General features: G+C 38.0%; 1 protein-coding gene across 5 annotated transcripts in view; it reads left to right on the forward strand.

Moving 5' to 3' along the window:
- Positions 1 to 13,230, forward strand: part of CARMIL1 (capping protein regulator and myosin 1 linker 1) — a 413,672-nt gene extending 400,442 nt beyond the window's left edge. For 2 of the 5 annotated variants that reach the window (XM_043975746.1, XM_043975747.1), the window contains 3 exons: positions 810 to 950; positions 3,323 to 3,472; positions 12,208 to 13,230. In XM_043975746.1, coding sequence (XP_043831681.1) covers positions 810 to 950; positions 3,323 to 3,472; positions 12,208 to 12,344 — 428 coding nt within the window. In that variant the 3' untranslated portion in view covers positions 12,345 to 13,230. Of the gene's footprint in view, positions 1 to 809; positions 951 to 2,922; positions 2,948 to 3,322; positions 3,473 to 12,207 lie in introns of those variants that run through there. The other 3 variants (XM_043975748.1, XM_043975749.1, XM_043975750.1) reach the window with 2 other exon arrangements.
- Positions 13,231 to 22,706: the final 9,476 nt, after the last annotated feature.

The raw sequence follows: 22,706 nt of genomic DNA on the forward strand, positions 1-22,706 counted from the left end.
GTGCAAAGTCAGTGTTGGTTTTTTTTCCTTTAAAAGAGCATGATAAAATCACCACTTTCAAGTCACTCTTAAGATCACAACAATTAAATAGTATTCCCATTCCTTGGATCTGACAACAAATGAAAACGGTGGATTGTGAGTGCTAGATAGTATAAAAAATTCAAATACCCTTGAACTTGGGAGCTAAAGGGAACACTTGGTTAACTTACAAATCCAGTCATATTCTACCTGTAACGATTGGAATGACGCCACCTGCTGGAGACTTACTGTAGAAGAGTTCCACCCATGAAGCGAAGGTTTTTGAGGGCAAGACCAGGAGTCTTTTCTTTGGCGTCAGGAAGTGACGCGGGCGAGTGGGAGGAGGAAGGAAGAGACTGGTGCTCGGTCTCACTCTCTTTCCTTTGGACTCTGGTGGAGAGCAGAGCTAGAAATGTGCTCTCCCTTTAATAGATAGGAATCTAGGCCTTTCTCTCTCTTTACCAAAATTCTTATTCTCCTTAATAAATGCTTAAAAGTCTAACTCTTGCTAAAGCTTATAATTTATTGGCGACCACTCATTGGATATTTTAGACAGACTAGCTAGAATTTTAGCCCTTAACATACCTCTGTGAGGGTTATCCTTTCATGAAAGATTGTTATTCTTATCTATATTGTTTGCCAGTTTTGTTATGCTGAGCTGAAATGTATCATTTGTCCTAAACCAAGGGAAAACCCCCACTGTTTTTCAAGTCATTTATCATATCAGTCTATAACCTGACTCATACTCTCAGATGTTGAGAAATTTGATTTGTCTGTTTATGTTTCCATAGAAGATATTCCAGATTCTCCAACTGGCCCTGGCTCCCCTAAAGTTGCTTTGCTTCCGCCTGTTCTAAAGAAAGTTCCTTCTGATAAAGAGAGAGATGGCCAAAGTAGCCCCCAGCCAACGGCAAGATCATTTTCCCAAGAAGGTAAGATGGGCTCTTCTCTAGGTCTACGTCCCTCCATTTCTTTCCTCTTAGATATATCAGGGAAAAGAAATCCACACTGGACTTAATTAAGCTGATTTCATATGGTTTGGCTGTGGAAAATTCCTTCAGTTCAACTTATGGTAATATTACAGTTTCTTGGTTTTGTAAGTTCTTGCCAAGAAACATGAGTTTTATTAATAAGTTGTTGGAATACAGTGTAACTAGAGGAAAAAAATTGTCTCTGTTCACTGGATTCTGTACTAGAGACCCTCTCCCAGGCCCCTTCAGGGATGAGTTCTAAATAAATAATCAAATATTAGTAGATTACTCTGAAACAACTGGCTATAGGTTTCTGGACCCATTATTTATTAGAAGATTCTTCACAGGATAAGATCTAACACTTTGGGTTCAAAAAATAGCACACACCCAGGGACTGAGTTATAGGACAATTATAACTTTGAACTATTGCCTCAAATCATCTCCCAAGAACTGGTGGTGGAGTTCTTCTGAATCTCAGAAGCCACAACATTCAACTAGGTGAACACCCTCAGGGAACAAGAGCTCTATTCCTTTTGCTTTGGGTGTTACATCCACTTGCAATTATGTAAAAGGTGTAGATGCTTGGTGGCTTGGATGTCATCAGTCAAAGCAATAGGGGTCACCATCACTGTCTTCTCTTAGAAGTGAGGTTTTGTGTGTGTGAGAGGTTTAAGTTTCTTAAGTTGGGCTAAGATAAATGGTAAGAAAGTGCTTCTGTTCCCTATCATGTGGTAGACAAATAATAAATATAATATTAATAATAACAACAGTAACAAGAACAAAAACAAGAAATGAAATGAAACCTCCATTTTCCTGATCCATACTGAACATTAGGCCCTTTTTGGAGGCGTGACCACTTTTGAATAGAGGCCATAAAAAAGGAAGACTTAGCTGAAAATCCAGATCCGGAGTTTGGACAGGAGTCATCTAACCAATGATCTTCAAAAAGGGCAATGAAAGCCATTGGTACTCTTTATTTGGTATGATCGCCCACCATGCAAGAGAAGCTCCTAGAGTATTGGCAAGGTGACAATAACCTTGGCCATTAAGCAGCATTTACAAACAACCTTTTCCTCTTCATTTGAAAAAAAAATGTTCTTTCCTCTTTCCTTTTTCTCCCCACTTTCTGTACTTGCTTGCTCTAAAACTATGTGGCCAACTTTGAGAACCTCCAAAACATAAATGGACAATCTTGGTGCAAAGGAGGCAGGGCAAGATGACCTTTTGTTCTAGGACAGTTATAACTTTGCAGTAGGTAAGGGTGGGAAGTTTAGTGTTTTTTTTTCTTTAATGACTAAGATCTTTTAAAATAACTTCAGTAACCAAAGGAGAGTCTAACCTCCCTCAGATGTCTGAATTAATGAAATTTAGAATGCCATGGGCATGGCCTTGCCTACTTTGTTTGATATGTTCTTGTTTCTTTTCCAGAAAAATGGCAGATAGAGTGAATTGCTTCTAATACATTTCAGGGGAGCTGGAGTAGATGTTTGGATCTTTTCCCAGAAGCTATTAGGATCAGGTGGTACCCTTTTTTAGGGGTACATAAAATCTTACTTTTGAGGATGGGTGGCAGGGGTGGTGAAGGTCAGTTTTGCAATTCACTGTTTTCCAGTCAGAATTCCAAAAAAAGGCAAGTCACAATGATTCAGATTCCCTTTGAGCTTGGAGTGTTGTACATTGAGGAATAAAATACAATTCAAAAATAGATTTTAAATGCAGTCCTATCAAAGGTAGTGAAACTTTTCATTTAAGGATTTCGCCAATGCTCATTATCAGACTTTCAGCTAGAGGTACCTGGGAAATAAAGCTGCTTGTGAGTAAACTCTGCCTCTTTAGAAAAAAAAATTCCTAATCATTCTGTTTCCAATTTTTTTTATGCTTTCTTCATGCCAATTACTCCTGTTTCCTTGTTCTTTGCTTTCCTTTGGAGTAGCATGCCCAACTAATTTCTGAAACAGGTAAATCACTGCAATTATTCCTGATTATTCCATAGTGAATGTGTTTTATTTTTTTTTAATCCATTGCAGTACCAAAATGGAAATAGGATGCACTTTCTAAGATTTTTGTTTTGTTTTGTAAGTAACTTCTGGGGGCAGTCTCAAAGCACACCTCATTTTGCACTACATTTCCATAATGTTGGCTGTTGAATTCTGTAAATAACAGCAGATATGCCCAGGACTGAGACTATCTGAATAGATGGCCTGTTTCCCTTGAAAAATGATAAGTGGGGTGGATAAGATGATATTAAATTCTTTTTTTTTAATATTAAACTTCCACACATGGATTTATTTGCCAATATTGACAAGGGGGTAAAATGAATCCCTTTTCCCCAGTAGAACAAACAGGAGATTATAACAAAAGAGATTCAGACCATGACAATGACAAGTTCACCAGTGGAGGAAAAAGATCTTCAAAACTGTACTCCACCACTGCGGAAGAGGAAGTGAATGCAGTTGGGCACAGGAAGTCACAGCCAACAAATGGTTAGAACCTTCAATTTTCATCTTTCATGGAATCGATGCTTAAGAACTGGCACTAAGATCCACATTTAGCTGCAAAGGCAGTTCATTGTGTTCCATTCCAGGGGGTGAGTTTGGGAAATTATTCAGATAACAGTAAGTATCCTTACTTAGTACAGAAGCCCAATGTCTTCGTCCATTTTAATACATGCCCTGCTTAAGAAAGAGTAGAAAACCTGAGGTTGGTAATGTCAGCCAGAGTGCTCACAGAGGAGTGGGTTTACTGTGGGGAAGGGGCGACTTACTGCTTGGCATTCAGTCTTCTTATATATTTGTTATTTTTAAAAGCACACTGGGGGCAGCCAGGTGGTGCAGTGGATAAAGCACCAGCCCTGGATTCAGGAGGACCTGAATTCAAATCCAGTCTCAGACACTTGACACTTACTAGCTGTGTGACCCTGGGCAAGTCACTTAACCCTCATTGCCCTGTCCCCCCCCCCCCCAAAAAAAGAGCACATCTCCCTGCTCTTTCTTTCTGCTCTCAAGTCTTCTTGGCAGAGCTGTAACTCCTATGAAGTGACTGAACTGGGGTGTAGGGTGTTGAATTTAGAGTTCACTGATAAAATTTGCAGATTAAAAACGGCAAAGAAAAGGTACCTAGTCAATAGGGACAATTAGTTAGACTAGGAAACTGCCAGATGGGCTGGAGTGAGTTCTTCCATCTCCTACCACCTTCATGTAATGACCTATCCAGAAGCAAGTCTTACACCAATACCCTTTGTCTCCTGTCCACAGACAGTGTCCTTTGCTCAACTGAAGGTGTGCTTTGTGCCCCAGGCATAAAAAATCCTAGTTACCACTCTGCTCTTGGTAATTTGCTTCTTGGATATGTTCAGAGAATCTTACTATAAAAATAAGCTTGAGTCTTATAGTATTTTAAAGTTATAAAGGATCTTAGATATGATCTCTTCGGACTCTTTTACTTTATTGACATCTGTACAGGTAAAGCCACTTGTCTAAGTTCACATAGATAGTAGGTAGAAGAGCCAGATTTCGAGACTAAATCTAGGTCTCTTTCCACAGACCACAACTAGGTGGCACAGTGGACAGAGTAATCAGTTTGGAGTCAGAAAGCCCAGATTTCAAATCCTACCTCAGACATGTCTTAGCTGTGTGACCCTGGGTGAGTCACTTAACTTCCACCTGCCTAAGTGTCCTCATCTGTAAAATGGGGAAAGTAATCACACCTACCTCCCAGGGGTGTTGCGAGGAACCAATTGATAAGCACTTTGAGAACCTTAATGCACTATAGCAGTGCTAGCTATTATTACTATAATACAGCATAAACTTTGAGAATAGTAGTATAGCAACAAAAGCTCTTTAGAAAAAGAGATGACATAAACCCCATAAATAGTAATAGATCCCTCTGCCATATACATTAGTCTGGATAGGAATTTTCTATGACTATTTAGTAAAATGGGGGAAACCCCAATTACATTTTTCTCTCTTTGGGAACATTGTTTGCTCTTTAAAGTTCCTTCAGCCTGGTGTCCTAGAATATGCGATATAAATGAAAGTCATCAGAAGGTTAGAGGAAGGAAAGATTTCTGCATAGGTTTCAGTTTCTGTGAAGTTTAGAAAAATCCTTTATTACATAACATTTTGAGGGAGATTAATTCATTTGTTCATACTTTGGGGTGTGGGAAAGGAAATGTCCTTTCTTACTTGTTGCTATTTCTCATAAACATAGCTCAGAAAAGTAATAGCTGCCCCTTTTAGAGGAGATTTTAGTTTCTTAGAGAACAAAGAGAGAAAAATAAATGTTCCTATGTTTGTTCATCTTTGAGCTTTCGTCAGATCACCAAATGAAATGGACTTTTGCCTTCCTTTACAAAGACCATATGGTCATTACAAATAGGCACTTGAAATTTGGTGATCTCACAGGGTATCCAATAGGACTACTGCCCTACCATGTCTCTGATTTTTTTTTCCTAGGATGGTGATAGATTTGCAGTGAACTTCTCCACTGCCATGCCTGGTTTCCCAGCTGATCTATGACACATATTCATAAGATGTCTGATAGGAATTAGGGAAACTGTCTGGATCCCAAAATCACTGCAAAATAATCACATGGTAGTAGAGACTTCAACCTTGGACTTGTTAGCGCTGCTTATTCAACAAGCATTTATTAAGCATCTACATGACATGTACTCTGCTAGTTATCTATGTGCATCTATGTGACATGTATTTTGTTAGCGGAGATATAAAGGTAAAATCAAAGACTGGCTTATTCTTGCAAACACCATTTCAAAACAACCAATAAGTCAAAGAAGGCTTTGCCCCTCCAAGAAGAAAAAGCAAGTCCTATAAACTTAAACCTTCTAATTCTAATAGTGTCTATTTCCAAAGGTAGCACTTTTCTGTAGAAGAAAACAGATGACTACAATTATAATTTTTCTGTCTACAAGATACTTTTTTTAAACTTTAATCTCTAAATCACCTAAGAGTCACAAAGAGATATCTTAGGACAAGTATCTTTTCTGAAATGGCAAAAATCCTATTTATGAAAAGTATCTATAGAATCTATGTCTGTACAAAATATAAGTAAATTCTGGACATTTTCAATGAAATTACTAAATTAGCTTTGTTTATGGTCCTATTTCTACATAATGGATGACTCAATTTTTAACCATGACAGTGTCTGTGATGAAATGAATGCACTTGCGATCCTTCCACTTGCACACTTTCTCTAAGGAATGAATCGAAGTGCTTTATAAAACTGAAAAGTAGTAGCCCTTCCATCATGCAGAGGATCATCATTTAGAGCTGCAGCCTCAAGATCATCTTTGACACTTCTTTTCTCCCACACCCCCAACCCACATACTGAGTTTAACAAGCAGTATTGATTCTGCTTCCACAACATCTTTTACATCCCTTGCTCCCTCCAGCACTTAGTCTCCACATGCGTGCGCGCGCGCGCACACACACACACACACACACACACAGCCATTACCCTAATTCAGACTCTCATGTCTTAGCTAATGAAATAGCTTCCTAATTGGCCTCCCTGCCTCAAGGCTCCACCTTCCACTTTCCTGCCAAAGTGACCTTCCCCAGGAGCATCAGTCCATGACCACTAGAGGAGCTCTTTATTGCCTCTTGTATTTAATGCAAACTACTCTGGCATTTAAAGCCCTTCATACCTTGCCTCCAACCTCCCTTTCAAAGCCTATAATACATTATTTCCCTCCGTGCACTCTTTGATTCCAGCTAAACTCACCTCCTTCCTGCTCCTCACATGTGCCATCTCATGTCCTCTCTCTCTGTTTTTGTACGTGCCTAGAAGACTCTCCCTCCTCTCCTCCATCTCTTAGAAACCCTAGCTTCTTTTGAAGTGCTGTTTCCTACATATGGTCTTTCTGAACCTCCCCGGTTGCTAATGCGTCCCCTCCTGTGACATTTCATTTTTGTCTCTATCCTTAGGATCTAACACAGTGTTTGGAACATAGTAGGCTTACTAGATTGGTTGATGTCTAATTCTAACATGGAGGTGCTTCTGGGATCTTAAGGCTATGCCAGTGGAGGTCACTCATGGACCTGGTAGTCCTAGGCTATGTATCATTTGCCGTAAGTCTAGTATAGTTGAAGTTTAGAGAGGGGGGCCTCCTGATTCCTCTCCCCCTACCACCTGCCCCATGAACAACACATTAAGACAAGCTAGTAAGAAATGGTGTGGTTACAATATAGAGTATATTGGTAAAGAGAGAGTATTCATACGCACTCAAATAAAATTAGGAATCTTTTGAAGTATTGAAGCTTAAGACCACTTGAAAAAGGGTCACCTTATAGAAGCTGACCTTTTGGAAGCTTGCTTATTGTGGCATACTTCATTTTATAAGCACCAGAAAGGTGGTGATTTTGTTTAAAGAGTGGCAATTATATTTCTACATGAATGACTTTTATTTGTTAGTGCCAGTTCCTAGCACCTGTCTAAACCTTTGAGAACTGAATAGCATTCTGCTTTTCAGAAAAAGAATTTTGGTGTTCAGTTTACAATTAATGAACAGCATTTAACAAATCTTTTAAGCTGAGCTGCAGGTTTGTCCCTCTAATAATTCTTTTAGCAGCTTTCTTTACACAAAATAATTTTCTTATTGCCTCAAACACAAATAGTATTTGTGAAACATACAGAAGCTATTGTTCTCAAAGCATGCTGCATATTGTTTTTCTCATGATTATTCCTCTGTTTTAATTGAGTCTGGCTACTTTAATGTTTATTTGACAGGTATTTGTATGCTAGAATATTTTAACTTCATTTATTGAAAATAGTTCTAACTGAATCTTTTGTGTTTCCTATCATTTTCTCTTTCCACTTAATTATAAGCTACAGTTTTCCATTCTATGTTATGCTATTTCTTACAGAAAACAGTTGTCTTTGCATGTAGTATAAATGGCTCTTTGGAGAGAAAAAGAAAAAGAAAAAGACATCTGATTTTGAGGCTTTTTTAATATTATCTGTGCCATCCCAGTAATCAAAGTTGAATTCTACAAATACTTACCATTATTTTGGGATCTGACATTGAATTGTCCGTGCCCTGTTTCATTTCCCTCACAAGAGCAGAGTTCCATTTCCCTCCCACATTATCCCCAAGAGAAAGGTAATAACCTACTGCCACTTTGGCTCCTTCTAGGAGGAGTGAGCAAAGAGACAGTTGGTGAATGTTTCTTTTAGGTCATAATGCATTTACCTCTGTAGGATTTTAGTAGTATATATAGATATATATACATACATTATATAAAATTGTAGCTTAATAGAGGGGAAAGCAAAAAGTGTGAGCTAAGATTACTCAAAGAAAATCTTATTGTTCCTCATGGAAATCTCTGTTATGATAGTGCTAAAGTTGGCCTTCACCTTATATACAAAATCAAATCATTTTGGAGAATGAAAGATTCCATTTTTGAGCCTCTCTGTCTGAGGCCTGGATGGTATAGATGTGATTTGAATATAGATAGGTTACTTAAGTGTTGAATACAGTACACATTCACTTAGTTCACTTATCCATTATTTATAAATTTCTTTTTTTTTTTCCTCCCAGTGTGCTTGGGACACACACAAAGCTTATAAAGTATTGGAACAGTAACCTTATATAGGACAATTTTTATCAGAGGGGTTTAATGTAAAAAAAATTTTGAATTAAAAAAAAAAAAACCTTAAAGTAAAACTAAATTAAGTCAGATTGACCGGGCAGGCATCATCCTGAAACTAGTGAAAGAAATGAAATTTAGATTCATTTTTTAGCGAAATGTTTTAATATAAGGCATTATTATTTCAGGTACATATAATTAGTAATACCATCTGCTAACCACAGGCCTGCTGTGTGATCTTTAATAAATACATAACTCATCTGTAATTAGCATATTATATGTATGCAAATGGATATTACTAAAATGCTTGAAAATGGTATCTTCCCTCAGGAACATTTACCCTAAAGGTTTGTTTATAATATTAAGTTGACATAGTGAGTTAACCTATGAATCAGGAGCCCAGGTTCTAGACCCAGCTCTGCTACTGCCTGACTATATGATCTCAGGCAAATCATTTGCCCTCTCTGCACCTCCATTTTCCCACCTACAAAACTGGGATAACATCTGCTATGCCTGCTTCACAAAATTGTAGTAAGAGCAGAAGGAGATGGAGCCGCAGAAAAAGTTGAAGGTAATATAGACAACATATTAGCAAACCCTTTCTTTATAGCGAATAGCAAGATAAATAAACCAGGCTAGTCCTGGATTCCTAGATCACTGTTTCAGAATTAACATAAGCATCTGAAGTACTGAAATCTTTTACTGAGGAGGAATGTTGAAATGTAATACTATTTATTGTCTAAAGCTTAAGACATATGACAGGAAACATATATACTGGTCCCAAATTCTGTTTTGCCATTTATATTCAGTACTTGGTTTTCATCCTAGAACATGAAAATAGGCTTTTGTCTTCCCATCTACAATGGGGGGGGTGATCCAAAATTAATGACATTGACTCAATAAGAAAATTAGCCCTTTTGAATGAGAACAATAGAATATAAACTCATTGCAGTCAGAGACAGTCTTACTTTTCTATTTGTATGCCTCATGCTTGCTACATAGTAGCCCCTTAACAAATGCTTGTTGGCTGATTGATAACAAAGACTTTTTAAGCCCAGACTAGTTTTTATCAGGGAGATCCATGTGTTGAAGAGGGGCTGCTGTAAAGCACTTAGAAAGATGAATACTTTTGTCTCAGAGGGTATTGTCTCATCGTTAATCTCTGGCTCAGATATTTTTAGTTGTATGAATTCCATCATTTTAAAATGTGGGCCATTTTACACAATATGAATTGAATCCAGGTATCTTCCTTAAGCCAGAAATTTGAGCACGATGAAAAGTAAAACAAGATAAAGCTTTAGGAAATCGGGGAGGAGTGTTCTACCAGACTGGTTTTGCCCTTGCATCCACAGTTAAAAACTTCATTATGAGGCAACAAATGCAAGAGAGACAGCCAGCTCCTTCTGGATTTTAAATTTTAATAAAGCGATCATAACGAACACCCCTGGTGACAGCATTTCCTTATGGCTGGATTTTATAATGTTTCTGCAAGATGAAGGTCAGTAGTAGTCATCTGCCTGCATCAAGTAGCAGGGGAGGATTTTTCAATCCCTATCATTTAATAGAAGAAAAAAGAGATCTAGAAAAAGATCAAGTGATTCGTCCCACATCTCAATAATAACAACAACAAGCCCATTTTCATGTTTTAGGATGAAAACCAAGTACTGAGTATAAATGGCAAACAACAACAACAACAACAACAGGAACTCAGATATCTTTAGCACTTAAGGTTTACAAAGTACTTTCCATTCTCTACTTTGTGAGTTTGATAATATGAATAGTAATGTATCTGCATTTTACAGATGAGGAAGGGGCAGAGCTTGGATTTGAATTCAGGTTTTCTGCTACCAGATCTAGTTCTTTCTCTGCTATATTAGCAGCTTGAGAAACTTAAAGTTCTCTTTGGACATTGCCATTATATTAATTTAATATCTAAGATCAACTTGAAGAATAAATAATGCCTAGGGTTATGAACAACTTCCAAATAACTTTGATCACCCTCAGATAAATTCAGATCCCTTGATTTTTTTTTTTCTTTAATATTATTTTTTAGGTGGAGAGTAGGGATAGAAAGGCAGCTCTTCCTTTTAAGGATCCACAAACTTTGCTCAAAGTTGTGAACTAAAAGTAGCCTTCATTCTGAAAAGACATATCTCATTTTTGAGAAGCTAGAATTCAAAGGGCTTAAACACTCTTCAAGTCTTACTTCATGTCATTAACTAAAAATTTAAATTTTCCTTGGCTAGAGATCAGAACCTGGAGGTGGCCACAGCCTTGGCAAAGGAAGTCACTATATTGTTGTTTTGCATCTTAGGCTATCAAGGGCTAATGAGTCCTCACTTCCTGAACACTCTTTATTAGGTTAACTACTTAAATAGCCAAATGGAATTTGTGAACGTAATACTCATGGAGCCAGCCAAATAAGAGCTTCAAATGCATTTTGAAGGTTTTCCCGGAGAGAGATGCTCAGTTCTTTGGGGAAGCAGTTGAACTGCTAGGCTAAATGTGACAGTTCCATTCTTCATTCGAAGCACACAAAACCCATGTTTATTATTTTTAGCTGAATGGTGTCTATATAATACTCATTGCAAATAACCTTTAATAGCCTTTAATAACATGTCCTGTAGTACAGAATTTAAAACACTTTCCCCAGGCAATGGAAACTGTAGTGCCTTTTTCTTTTCTCCCCTTTAGTTTTTTCTAAAGATAAATTGGACTTTTGCAGGAACTTTATCTTTATATGTAACTCTAGAGCAGTATGGAGAGTGGCTCAGTATGCTTGCTGGTCTCAGTTAATTCCTTCTAAGGCCCATCCCCTAGAGAGTGAAACTGAAAGGTCAAATAATTGGTAAAATGTCAATCGGTGAGTCTGAGAGGGCAATGAAGACACAGAAGGCCTCTCTGTACTTTAGTATCCACAACCAAAAGCAAGAATAAGTCCTAAATTATCTTTTATAAAGCTAAAATAGGATACGGATATCCTTTCAGAAACTTTTTAAGGAAACTTTTACCCATTTCTCTCTGCTAGGAAATACTTAGTTCAATTCAACGTTTATGGAGTGCTCACTGTATGCAATGCCGTGAAGGTGACAAAACGATGAACAAATGGCTTTGTGCTATTAAGACTTTTAAAGTACTTTCCTCACAACACCTTGTGTGAGGTAGTTAGCACAAGTTATGTTACTCCCATTTTGCAGATATAGAAATTGAGGTTGTGAGATGAAGTGACTTGCCCACAATAACATACCTTGTAAATGTCAGAGCTGGGATTCAAAGCTATGTCTCCTGAAGTTTTCCCCTACACTCAATAAGACAGTCTTTTTCTTCAAGGGCATTTCAGTCTAGTGCTCCCCTCCTGGTAACACGTCCCAGAGAAATCTGAACAGTTTCTCTGGAGGCTTCAACATGAGGGAGAGGCTTAGAATTTTCTTTCTTGTCTTCAGGCTTAAAAGAAAACAATCCCTTTACTGATAAATTGTTGCTAATAAAGTCTATCCCAAACTCTGCATCCTTGGGTGCCCCCATCTTCTACCCTGAGTTAGCTAGCCGTGGTAAATCACTGACATCTCCCTAAAGCAAACTCTTTGTATAAGCTGCTTCCTTGTTTGCTGCAGTTTCATGGAAGATCCAAGGACACCAGTCACCTGAACACCATGAACAAAGGCCAAGGTCCTCCAGCAAAGATGGCTACCAAGGCAACAAGTCCAGCGATTCTGGAGAAGATGCTGAGAAAGACTTTATTTTTGTTTAAAGGGGTATGCCTTGCAAATGACTGATTGTACAAGGTACTTTTGTAGCCCCGGGTACTAATTTCTGTTGGTGCAGTTGGTTTTCTTTCTTTTCTTTTCTTCTTCTTTTTTTTCTTTTGGTGAAAAAATTCCTAAATGGTATTCAAAGCACATTAGTTTGGTCTTTCCTTTTCTTGATGATGCATTTGATTCTCAAACATTCCCTTATATGCCTTCACTAAAAGCCAGCATTCTGCTCATGTTCCCTACTGGAATTTCTCTGAAGCAGCTACAAAGAGTGCCCTGCCTACGGGTTTGGGGAAGGCAAAGGAAAGTAACTGGAAACCATCTCACACGAATCCACTGTGCAACAGGTTGTGTGTTGTACTGCTGAATGTAAATGTGTCAAATCTGCACGTGTCTGACAAAGAAATATATTCTTGCTGTATGCAATTGCACATTGTAATTATAGTCACAGAGCACACTAATAAATAATTTGTACAAATTATATATATTAGATGCTTGGGTCTGGGTTTCACATTCTCCCAGAGAGAGTGTCTTTCTTCCTGTTGAACTGTACAGAAAAATAAAAAACAAGCCTCACTTGGTTACATTTGCATACTGTCAACAAGCACAACTAAGAGTGGAATAGAACTGTGACTCTACTAAATCTTCGGATTAATGTATATAGTTGATTGGAATGAGGCAGTTGAGATTTTATGAATATTGGTGTTTGGGAGGTTGTTTTCAGTTCTGTCTGCATATTAGCTCTTAATGTGTGATTTGAGAGAGAAATAATTAGACATCTGTAAAAAAAAAAGTACTCTTTTGGGGGCATATTTCAGAGATATTCACTTACATTACAAGTTGAATTTTATTCATATGTATATTTGTACCAATAAAAATGATTTTGCAAGTGGAATATTGACTTTCTCCAGTACCTTCTTCAGATAGGCTTGGTTATCGGTGAAGTCATTTCATTCTTTCTGGGGAAAAAAATGGAATAATCACAATTGTGACACACCACAAGGGGAGCTATTACATTCAAAACAAATAATGATTCACTATTACGGTTTTCTACCATCTTCCGGTGTGGTGGGAGAAATTTACATAAGGACAAAGAATCAAATACTTATCCGTGGTCTCCACCTGGCTGTGTGACAAACAGATTTCCATATATTTTGAGATCTGAAGAAAAGCAAAAGGTTCGGTTTGGTTCTGCAGCTCATCATGGAGGGTTCTGGGCACCAGGGTCAATCACTCCATGGATGCCAATAAAACTTAATGTTGTGGAGAATTTGAAGAGACCAAGACATACCCATCTAAAAGGTGCCCGTTTCCGAGATAAGCCATTCTTGCCTAATAAGTATATGTCAAATTGAAATCAAGTGACACATGCCCACTTACATTTGGTTGTGCCCTTGGCAAACTGAACCAATTAAAGGTATGTCCCAATATATGCTCATGTAAATTACCTATTGCAGCCTCTTACCTTTTAACTGATAAATGCTTAAAGAAAAAGCCATCAAACTTAGTTTCGTAGGCATTTCTGTGTTTTCCTGTTTCATGGGATATGGACAGGAATTCTGAGAAAATTTTGTAGATGGGGGGTTTTTTGCCTTCTAAAGGTGTTAAAATATGAAATTATGTATGTGTTAAAACTTCTTGTGCACCAGTTTTTGGCATGAAAATGTATTGTCTAAAAATTTATCCAATTCTCCAATTATTCTAGAACCTCAGATATACACATACATACATACACACTCATACATATTTATATATTGTATATTTATATATACATGTATATGCGTGTGTGTGAATGTGTGTATAATATGCCAATGAAGTTCAGTCTCTAAAATGATTCCACTTAATTCCAGAGAGGTCAAGAAAATTTTTTCAAGGTCATACAGCTAGTTAATGGCTAGCTAGTCAAGGTCCCTGATTCCAAAGAGAGTATTCTTCCCAAAGTAGAGAAGCTGTAGTTAATATAGAGGGCCATAACCAGCTGTTTTCAACTTTTCCTATGGACAGAATTTAGATTAAACACTGGGGTTGAAGGGGAGGTGCACTTCTGGGGGAAAATGGCTTTTCTGATAAAACAGCAGTTGAAAAATCTTTTCTGAATTTTAACAAATAATAGTGGTGATGATAGCTACCATTTATATGGTGTTTTAAGGTCTTTAGTGTACTGTACATACACTATCTTATTTGATCTCAACAACCCCATGAAATAAGTACTATTATTATTCTCATTTCCAAATGGGGAAACAGGCTGAGGGCATAAGCTATCCTAAAGATTTACAGGCAGATTCACATGAAAGCAAAGGGTAGTAGATTAAGTGACTTCTCAGAGTTACTTTTTATCAGACTAGAGCCTACCCTGGGTTACTCTACATGTTTGAGTTAAAAAGAGAAGTGAAGACAACTTTGGCAGAACCAAAAGAACACTGGGGCTAGGACATCAGCAGAGTAGATCAGAAGAACTGGGTGTCACTTGATACTTACTAGCTGTGTGACCCTGGGCAAAAAAAAAAGGAGAAGAAGAACTGGGTGTCCCCAGAAAGCCTTGAAGGAATGACCAGAAAGTATAATGTTTATTGATTGATGGATAGATGTATCCTGCCTGTGGGACCAGTCAGAGGGAAGTGAGAGATAGGAACTGAACCTATAATGATTGGTATTTGTTGTTAGTGTTGTTGTTTTTCCTTCATTCTCAAAAAGGAGCATGGCATTAGGGTGATGTCATGACTTGCAGTGAATTTGATTTAAGTGAGGGAGAGCTGTGCAAAGTCACCAACCTCACTCTCCTCCAGATCCATCTGGGTCCAGTGGCAAGCTATATATCAGGATGACTGGAGATGGCCCTGGATGTTTAAGTGACTTACCCAGAGCCACACAGCTAGTGTCTTGAGGCTACATTTGAATTCAGGTCCTCCCAACTTCAGGGCCAGGGCTCTATCCACTGTGCCACCTAACTGCCCTCTTTCATTGGTATAAGAAATTCCCCCTACAGAAAAAGGTCAGTCCCTTCTCTGCAGCTCAGCCTTAAGAGAATTGTCTAGAGCACTAAGGTTAAGTAACTTGCCCAGGGTGATATTGCCAATAGGTATTGAGGGCAGGACTTGACTGGCTTCAAGGCCAGCTCTCTATCCACTGCCCCACCCTGCTCCTCAAAGCAAGGTGGCCCAAACGAAAAATTCGGGCTCATGTGAGAAGCACAGATTCTACCATCTTAATGTTGAAGTGGGAACTGGAAGCCCTAAAGTTTTACTAAGTCAGAAAATCCCATCAGGCTCTTTTTTTTTTCCTATCACACTCTTAAGAGCCACATTTAAATATCTCTAATAAGGTAAGTAAACAATGATCGGCAAATTACATCCCCAGCACTCATATTTTGATAATACAAACATCATTTCTTTTTGGTAGATTGTATTTTCTTGTATTATGTTTTTAAAATATAAATTTATTTTTAATATTACTTTGGTACAAACAGGGGGAAAATACTTTTGAATTTGGTTTTCCTTAGAGCAATATTAGTATTACTTCATATTTAGTGAACATATTGTCAGCTGGCCAGTGGCAGGATGAGAGGATGCCACATGGTTGGGGGAAAGAAGTCAAAGATTAAAAATTGAATGTGGAACTTTCACTGAGAAGGTAGTTTCTTACATGACTTATTCAGAGCTGACTACAAGGACATAAGGAAAAGTCACTGCTGTGGAGAAGGTAAGGACTTTGTGGCTGTTTTAAAAATATACGTAATTGAAAGACACCATGCCCAGAGAAAATGTTGTTACAGCTAATGGGAAAACCTTAACATGTGTTCTGTAAAGGAAAAGAAGAGGTACATAAGAGGAACGGAAGGCAAGGATCATGCTAAGAAGTTGTACATGATGGTGTAGAAGTTCCAGCTGTCCCCAGTTCCATATTTGTAGGATCCCCATGTGTGTTCAGTTATTTTTCAGTCATGTGCAACTTTTTGTGACCCCATTTGGGGTTTTCTTGGAAGAGATACTGGAGTGCTTTGCCATTTCCTTCTCCAGTTCATTTTACAGAGGAGCTACTGAGGCAAGGTGACTTGCTCAGGGTCACATAGCTAGTAACTGTCTGAGGTCAGATTTGAACTCAGGAAGATGAGTCTTCCTGATTCCAAGCCCAGTGCTCTATCCACTCTACTACCTAGCTGCCCCAAAACTCCCACGAGTGACTTTTTTTTAAAGGCATTTGAATTATTGGTTATTCAGTACACTTTTTTAAAATCATAAAAGTATTTTATTCTTTTCCAGTTACATGTAAAGATAGTTTTCAACATTTGTTTTCATAAGATTTTTTAGTTCCAAATTTTTCTCCATTTCCCCATTCCCTCCCCCTTCCCCAAAGCAGAAAGCAATCTGATATGTTATATATATAAAATCACATTAAACATATTGCTGCATTAGTCATGTTGTGAAAGAAGAATCAGAACAAAAGCGAAAAACCTCAAAAAAGAAAAAACAAAAGTAGAAACAGTATGGTTCAATCTGCATTCAGAATCCACAGTTCTTTTTTCTGAATATGGAAAACATTTTCCATCATGAGTTCTTTGGAATTATCTTGGATCATTGTATTGAGTACACTTTCATTTAATGTCATTAAACTTGGGGAGTTTTAAAACACCTTCCAGGGGAAGCTAGATGGCAAAGTGGATAGAGCACCAGCCCTGGAGTCAGGAGGACCTGAGTTCAAATCTGGCATCAGACACTTGACACTTACTAGCTGTGTGACCCTGAGCAAGTCACTTAACCCTCATTGCCCCGCCCCCCAAAAAAAAATCCAGCCTCAGACACTTAACATTTACTGGCTGTGTGACCCTCGGCAAGTCACTTAACCCCAATTGCCTCACCAAAAAATCAAACAAACAAAAAAATAACTCACCTTCCAAATAGTCTCAACCTAGTAAACAAACACCTCTGGATTCATTCTCCTTGCCTGTATGAGATAACTGTCACTAGAAGCGACCTTGAGACCCTGTCCATGGAGCTAACATTGGAAGCAGGGTTGGAATATGTTTCTGAATTCTGGTCCCCAGTTCTTATATACTTGAAATGTGTGGTTCTTAGAGAGTAATAGTTTTAGAAGAGAAAAACTCATTAATTCTAATTGCACAGCATTCTGTTTACAATGTAATCATTGTGTATATAATTTTCTGATTCTGGTAATATATGATAGAATGGGATGGAATGGGAGAATTTAGTCCCAGAAAGGAAATGTGACTTGTGCCTAAGGTAACACAGCTAAGGTAACTAAGCATAGACTAGATCTGATTTTCTAATTTGTAGATCATTGCATTTCCCCAATACACCGTAATGCAAATTCCTCGGCCAATCACAGGTGATTGATAATAGCTCATATTTCTTTCTAGGGTCACACAGCTAGTAAGTGGCTAAAGTGGGCTTTGTACCCAGGTCTTTCTGACTCCAAGTCCCTTTCACTATTCACTATGTTTCCTCTCACATTTATGTATTAATATTCAAGTTCGTAGTGATTATATGTTAGTATGAAATTTGTATATGCTCAATTTTAATTCCAAGCTTTCACCTTCTTTATGGTTCATTTACATTACATTCATTTACCTTACTGTTTGTTTAGCCATTCCCCAAACAGTGACATCTACTTTGTTTGTAGATGTTGCTACCACAAAACAAAAAACCCTGATATGAACATTTTGGTGTACATGGAACCTTTCTGTCTTTGACCTTGAGGTCGCAATGGGGTTTATATTTGGAGTATATGACTAGCAGTGGGATATCTGGGCAAAGGATCTAGACATTCTAGTCACTTTTTCAAAATGATGATTCCAACTTGTTTTCCAGAATGGCTATATCATTTCAAAGCTCCAACAACAGTGTATTAGTGTACCTCTCTTTTCATTGACCCTCCAACACTATTTCCAAATTTTGTCATCTTTGCCAGTTTGCTGGGTGAGAATTTTGATGATCTGAGTAGGTTTTTCATATGGTTGTGTAATGATTGGAATGACACCACCTACTGGAGACTGACTATAGGAAAGTTCTGCATTGAAGTGAAGGTCTTTGAGGGCAAGACTAGGAGTCTTTTCTTTGGCATCAGGAAGTGACGTTGGCTAGTGGGAGGAAGAAGGAAGAGACTGGCGCTCTGTCTTGCGCTCTTTCCTTTGGACTCTGGTGGAGAGTGGAGCTAGAAATGTGCTCTCCCTTTAATAGATAGATGAATGTAGGCCTTTCTCTCTCTCTTTACCAAATTCTTATTCTCCTTAATAAATGCTTAAAAGTCTAACTCTTGCTAAAGCTTATAATTTATTGGCGACCACTCATTAGATAATTTAGATAGTATAGCTAGAATTTTAGCCCTTAACAGATGGCGACCACGAAGGGACAGGGTAGGGGAAATTTTGTCCTGTTTTTTGAGGAAGCAAAGGGGGGAAATGTGGTAAAAAATGAAAGTTTTTAACTAACATTTAAGAGTTGGCTAACAATAACTGAAGGACTGCCAGTTTTGGGGAGGAGACCATGACGAACAGCCATGCACCCGCTGATGCTCGGGAGAGCGTGACCAAGCACTCCACTTCCAGGGTGCGAGCTTAAAAACGAGGAGAGAACGGAAGTGGTCTCTCGCTCTCTACACACACAGACTGGCTCAGGTTTGACGGCGTGCTCAGGTGATTGGTCCTGGTCCTCGGTGGCAACACGTGCTTGATGCTGGTTCTCAGCCTGAGGGGTAGCTTTGGGATTCAGTGAGTTTTATAAAGAATATAGACTAAGCTTAGATCTAAGACTATTTGTATTTCTACTTTCCTATTTCACTAATCAGCATCACCTTGTTTGTTGGCTAATTAATTCCCAAACAATAAAAGCTAAGTAATCCATCTCTAATTAAAGCTCAGAGGCTTCTTTCTCTTACTGGTGTGGGAGATATATAAGGGAAAGGTTAAAGGGGAGTTAAATGCTCTTATATCCAATTTTAAATCTCACAGTTGTTAATAGTGTGCAATTCTTTTGAGGGGAACTTCATATCTTTTTACCATTTATTCATGTCTTCTATATCTGCTGTTGTTTGTCCTTCATTCTTCTGCTTTACAATTTTTTTCACAGTTACTGTTGTTAACTGTGTCCCTCCATCCTATTCCCTTCCCCATAATATTTACTCTATTTTTTATCTTCTTTTCCCTATCCCTCCTCAAAAGGGATTTGTTTCTGACTTCCCCCTCCCCCTCTCAGCCTTCCCTTCTTTCACCCCTCCCTCCTTATCCCCTTCCCCTTCTACTTTCCTACATGGTTATATAGATTACTTCACCCAGTTGAGTGTATGTTATTCCCTCCTTGAACAAACTCTGATGAGATTAAGGTCTTTGAGCCAATTCTGAGTGTAAGGTTCATTCACTGTCCCACTCCTCCATCTCCCCCCCTCGCCCCACATTCCATAAGCCCTTTCCTGTTCTTTCATGTGGGATTTCACCCCATTCTACCTCTCCCCTTACCCTTCCCCCAGTGTAATCCTCTCACCCCTCAATATTACCCTAAAGATGTCATCATGGAACAGCTGAGTAACACAGTGGACAGAGCACCCACCGTGGACCCAGGAGGACCCGAGCCCAAAACTGGCCTCAGATACAAGACACTCATCCACTGCTCAACCCCACAAGAAAAAAAAAACACACACACATATATATATATGTGTGTATATATATATAAACAAAAAATAAATGTTTTACAAATATCATCCCTTCATAATCAATTCCCATCTGTGCCCTCTGTCTAAATTTATTTCTATCATCTGCCCTAATACTGAGAAAGTTCTTATGAGTTAGACGTATCATTTTCCCATGTAGGAATGTAAGCAGTTTAACCTTTTAATATCCCTCTTAATTTCTTTTTCCTGTTTACCTTTTTATGCTTCTCTAGGGTCTTGCGTTTGAAAGTCAAATTTTATATTCAGTGCAGGTCTTTTCATCATGAATACCTGAAAGTCCTCTTTTTCATTGAAGTTCCATTTTTTCCCCTGAAAGATTATAATCAGTTTTTCTGGATAGGTGATTCTTGGTTGTAATTCCAATTCCTTTGCCCTCTGGAATATCATATTCCATGCCCTCTCATCCTTTAATGTAGAAGCTGCTAGATCTTGTGCTATCCTTACTGTGGCTCCACAGTACTTGAATTGTTTCTTTCTGGCTGCTTACAATATTTTCTCCTTGACCTGGGAGCTCTGGAATTTGGCTATAATATTCCTGGGAGTTTTCATTTTGGGATCTCTTTGAAGAGGTGATCAGTGGATTCTTTCAATTTCTATTTTACCTTCTGATTCTAGGATATCAGGGCAATTTTCCCTGACAATTTCCTGGGAGATAATGTCTAAGCTCTTTCCTTGACCATGTTTTTTTAGGTAGTCCAATAATTTTCAAATTTTCTCTCCTGGATCTATTTTCCAGGTTATCTGTTTTTCCAAGGAAGCATTTCTCATTGCCCTCAATTTTTTTTATTCATTTGGATTTGCTTTATTGTATCTTGATTTCTCATAAAGTCATTCACTTCTATTTGCTCAATCCTAATTTTTAAGCAATGATTTTCTTCAGGGAGCTTTTGTACCTCCTTTTCCATTTGGCCAATTCAATTTTCAAGCTGTTGATTTTTTTCATGACTCTCCTTCATCACTCTCATTTCTTTTTCCATTTTTTTCTCTACCTCTCTTACTTTATTCTTTTTTTTTTTTTTTTGGTGAGGCAATTGGGGTTAAGTGACTTGCCCAGGGTCACACAGCTAGTAAGTGTTAAGTGTCTGAGGCCGGATTTGAACTCAGGTACTCCTGACTCCAGGGCCGGTACTCTATCCACTGCACCATCTAGCTGCCCCTCTTCCTTTATTCTTGAAGATGACCATAACATTGGGGTGATGTCATGACTTGCAGTGAATTTGATTTAAGTGAGGGAGGGCTTTGCAAGGTCACTAATGTGACCTCTCTTCCAGGACCATCTGGGTCCAGTGGCAAGATATATATAGGATGACTGAAGATGGTCCCAGATGGTTAAATCAATTGGGGTTAAGTAACTTTCCCAGGATCTCACAGCTAGTAGATGTCTGAGGTGAGATTTGAACTCAGGTCCTTCCAACTTCAGGACCAGTGCTCTATCCACTGTACCACCTAGCTGACCCTCCTTCTAAACCAGAAGGTAAGCACTGTCTATTTAACTTGCTTAAGGATATATCCAACACCTTACTGAAACTAAGTAAGAGCCAAACTTTTCAATCAATAACAACTCCCATTCTTTATGTTATTTTAAGAATTACCAAGCTGATCAATGAATTGGGCATGCAACTAAAAAAACTAGAAAATGAGCAAATTTAAAATCCCCAACTTAACATCAAATTGGAAATCCTGAGAATCAAAGGAGATATTTTTTTTAATTATTATTTTAGTGAGTCAATTGGGGTTAAATGACTTGCCCAGGGTCACACAGCTAGTAAGTGTTAAGTGTCTGAGGCCAGATTTGAACTCAGGTACTCCTGACTCCAGGGCCGGTGCTCTATCTACTGCACCACCTAGCTGCCCCCAAAGGAGAGATTAATAAAATGTAAAGTAAAAAACCCCATCAAATTAATAAATAAAACTAGAAGGTGGTTTTATGAAAAAACCAACAAAATAAATAAACCCTTGGTGAATTTGATCAAAAAAAGGAAAGAAAACCAAATTGCTAGTATCAAAAATGAAAGGGGTGAACTCACCACCAATGAAGAGGAAATTAAAACAATTATTAGGAACTATTTTGCCCAATTATATGCCAATAAATTTGAGAATCTAAATGAAATGGATGAATATCTACAAAAATATAAATTACCCAGATTAGCAGAAGAAATAAAATATTTCAATAACCCAGTTTGAGAAAAAGAAATTGAACAAGCCATCAATAAACTTCCTAAGAAAAAATCCCCAGGACCAGATGGATTCACAAGTGAATTCTACCAAACATTTAAAGAACAATTAATCACAATACTATATAAATTATTTGAAAACCTAAGTGAAAAAGGAGTCCTACCAAATTCCTTTTATGAGACAAATATGGTGCTGTTACCCAAACCAGGAAGAGCCAAAACAGAGAATGAAAATTATAGACCAATCTCAATAGTCAATATTGATGCAAAATTTTAAAATAAAATATTAGCAAAAAGATTACAGAAATATATCACAAGGATCATACACTTTGATTAGGTGGGATTTATACCAGGGTTGCAGGGCTGGTTCAATATTAGGAAAACTATCAGCATAATTGAGCATATCAATAATAAAAGCAACAGAAATCATGCAATTTTCTCAAAGGCATAAAAGGCCTTTGACAAAATATAGCACCCATTCCTATTAAAAACACTATAGAAAAA

The sequence above is a fragment of the Dromiciops gliroides genome, chromosome 1 (assembly GCF_019393635.1).
Source record: "Dromiciops gliroides isolate mDroGli1 chromosome 1, mDroGli1.pri, whole genome shotgun sequence".
In the NCBI taxonomy this organism is placed as follows: Eukaryota; Metazoa; Chordata; class Mammalia; order Microbiotheria; family Microbiotheriidae; genus Dromiciops; species Dromiciops gliroides.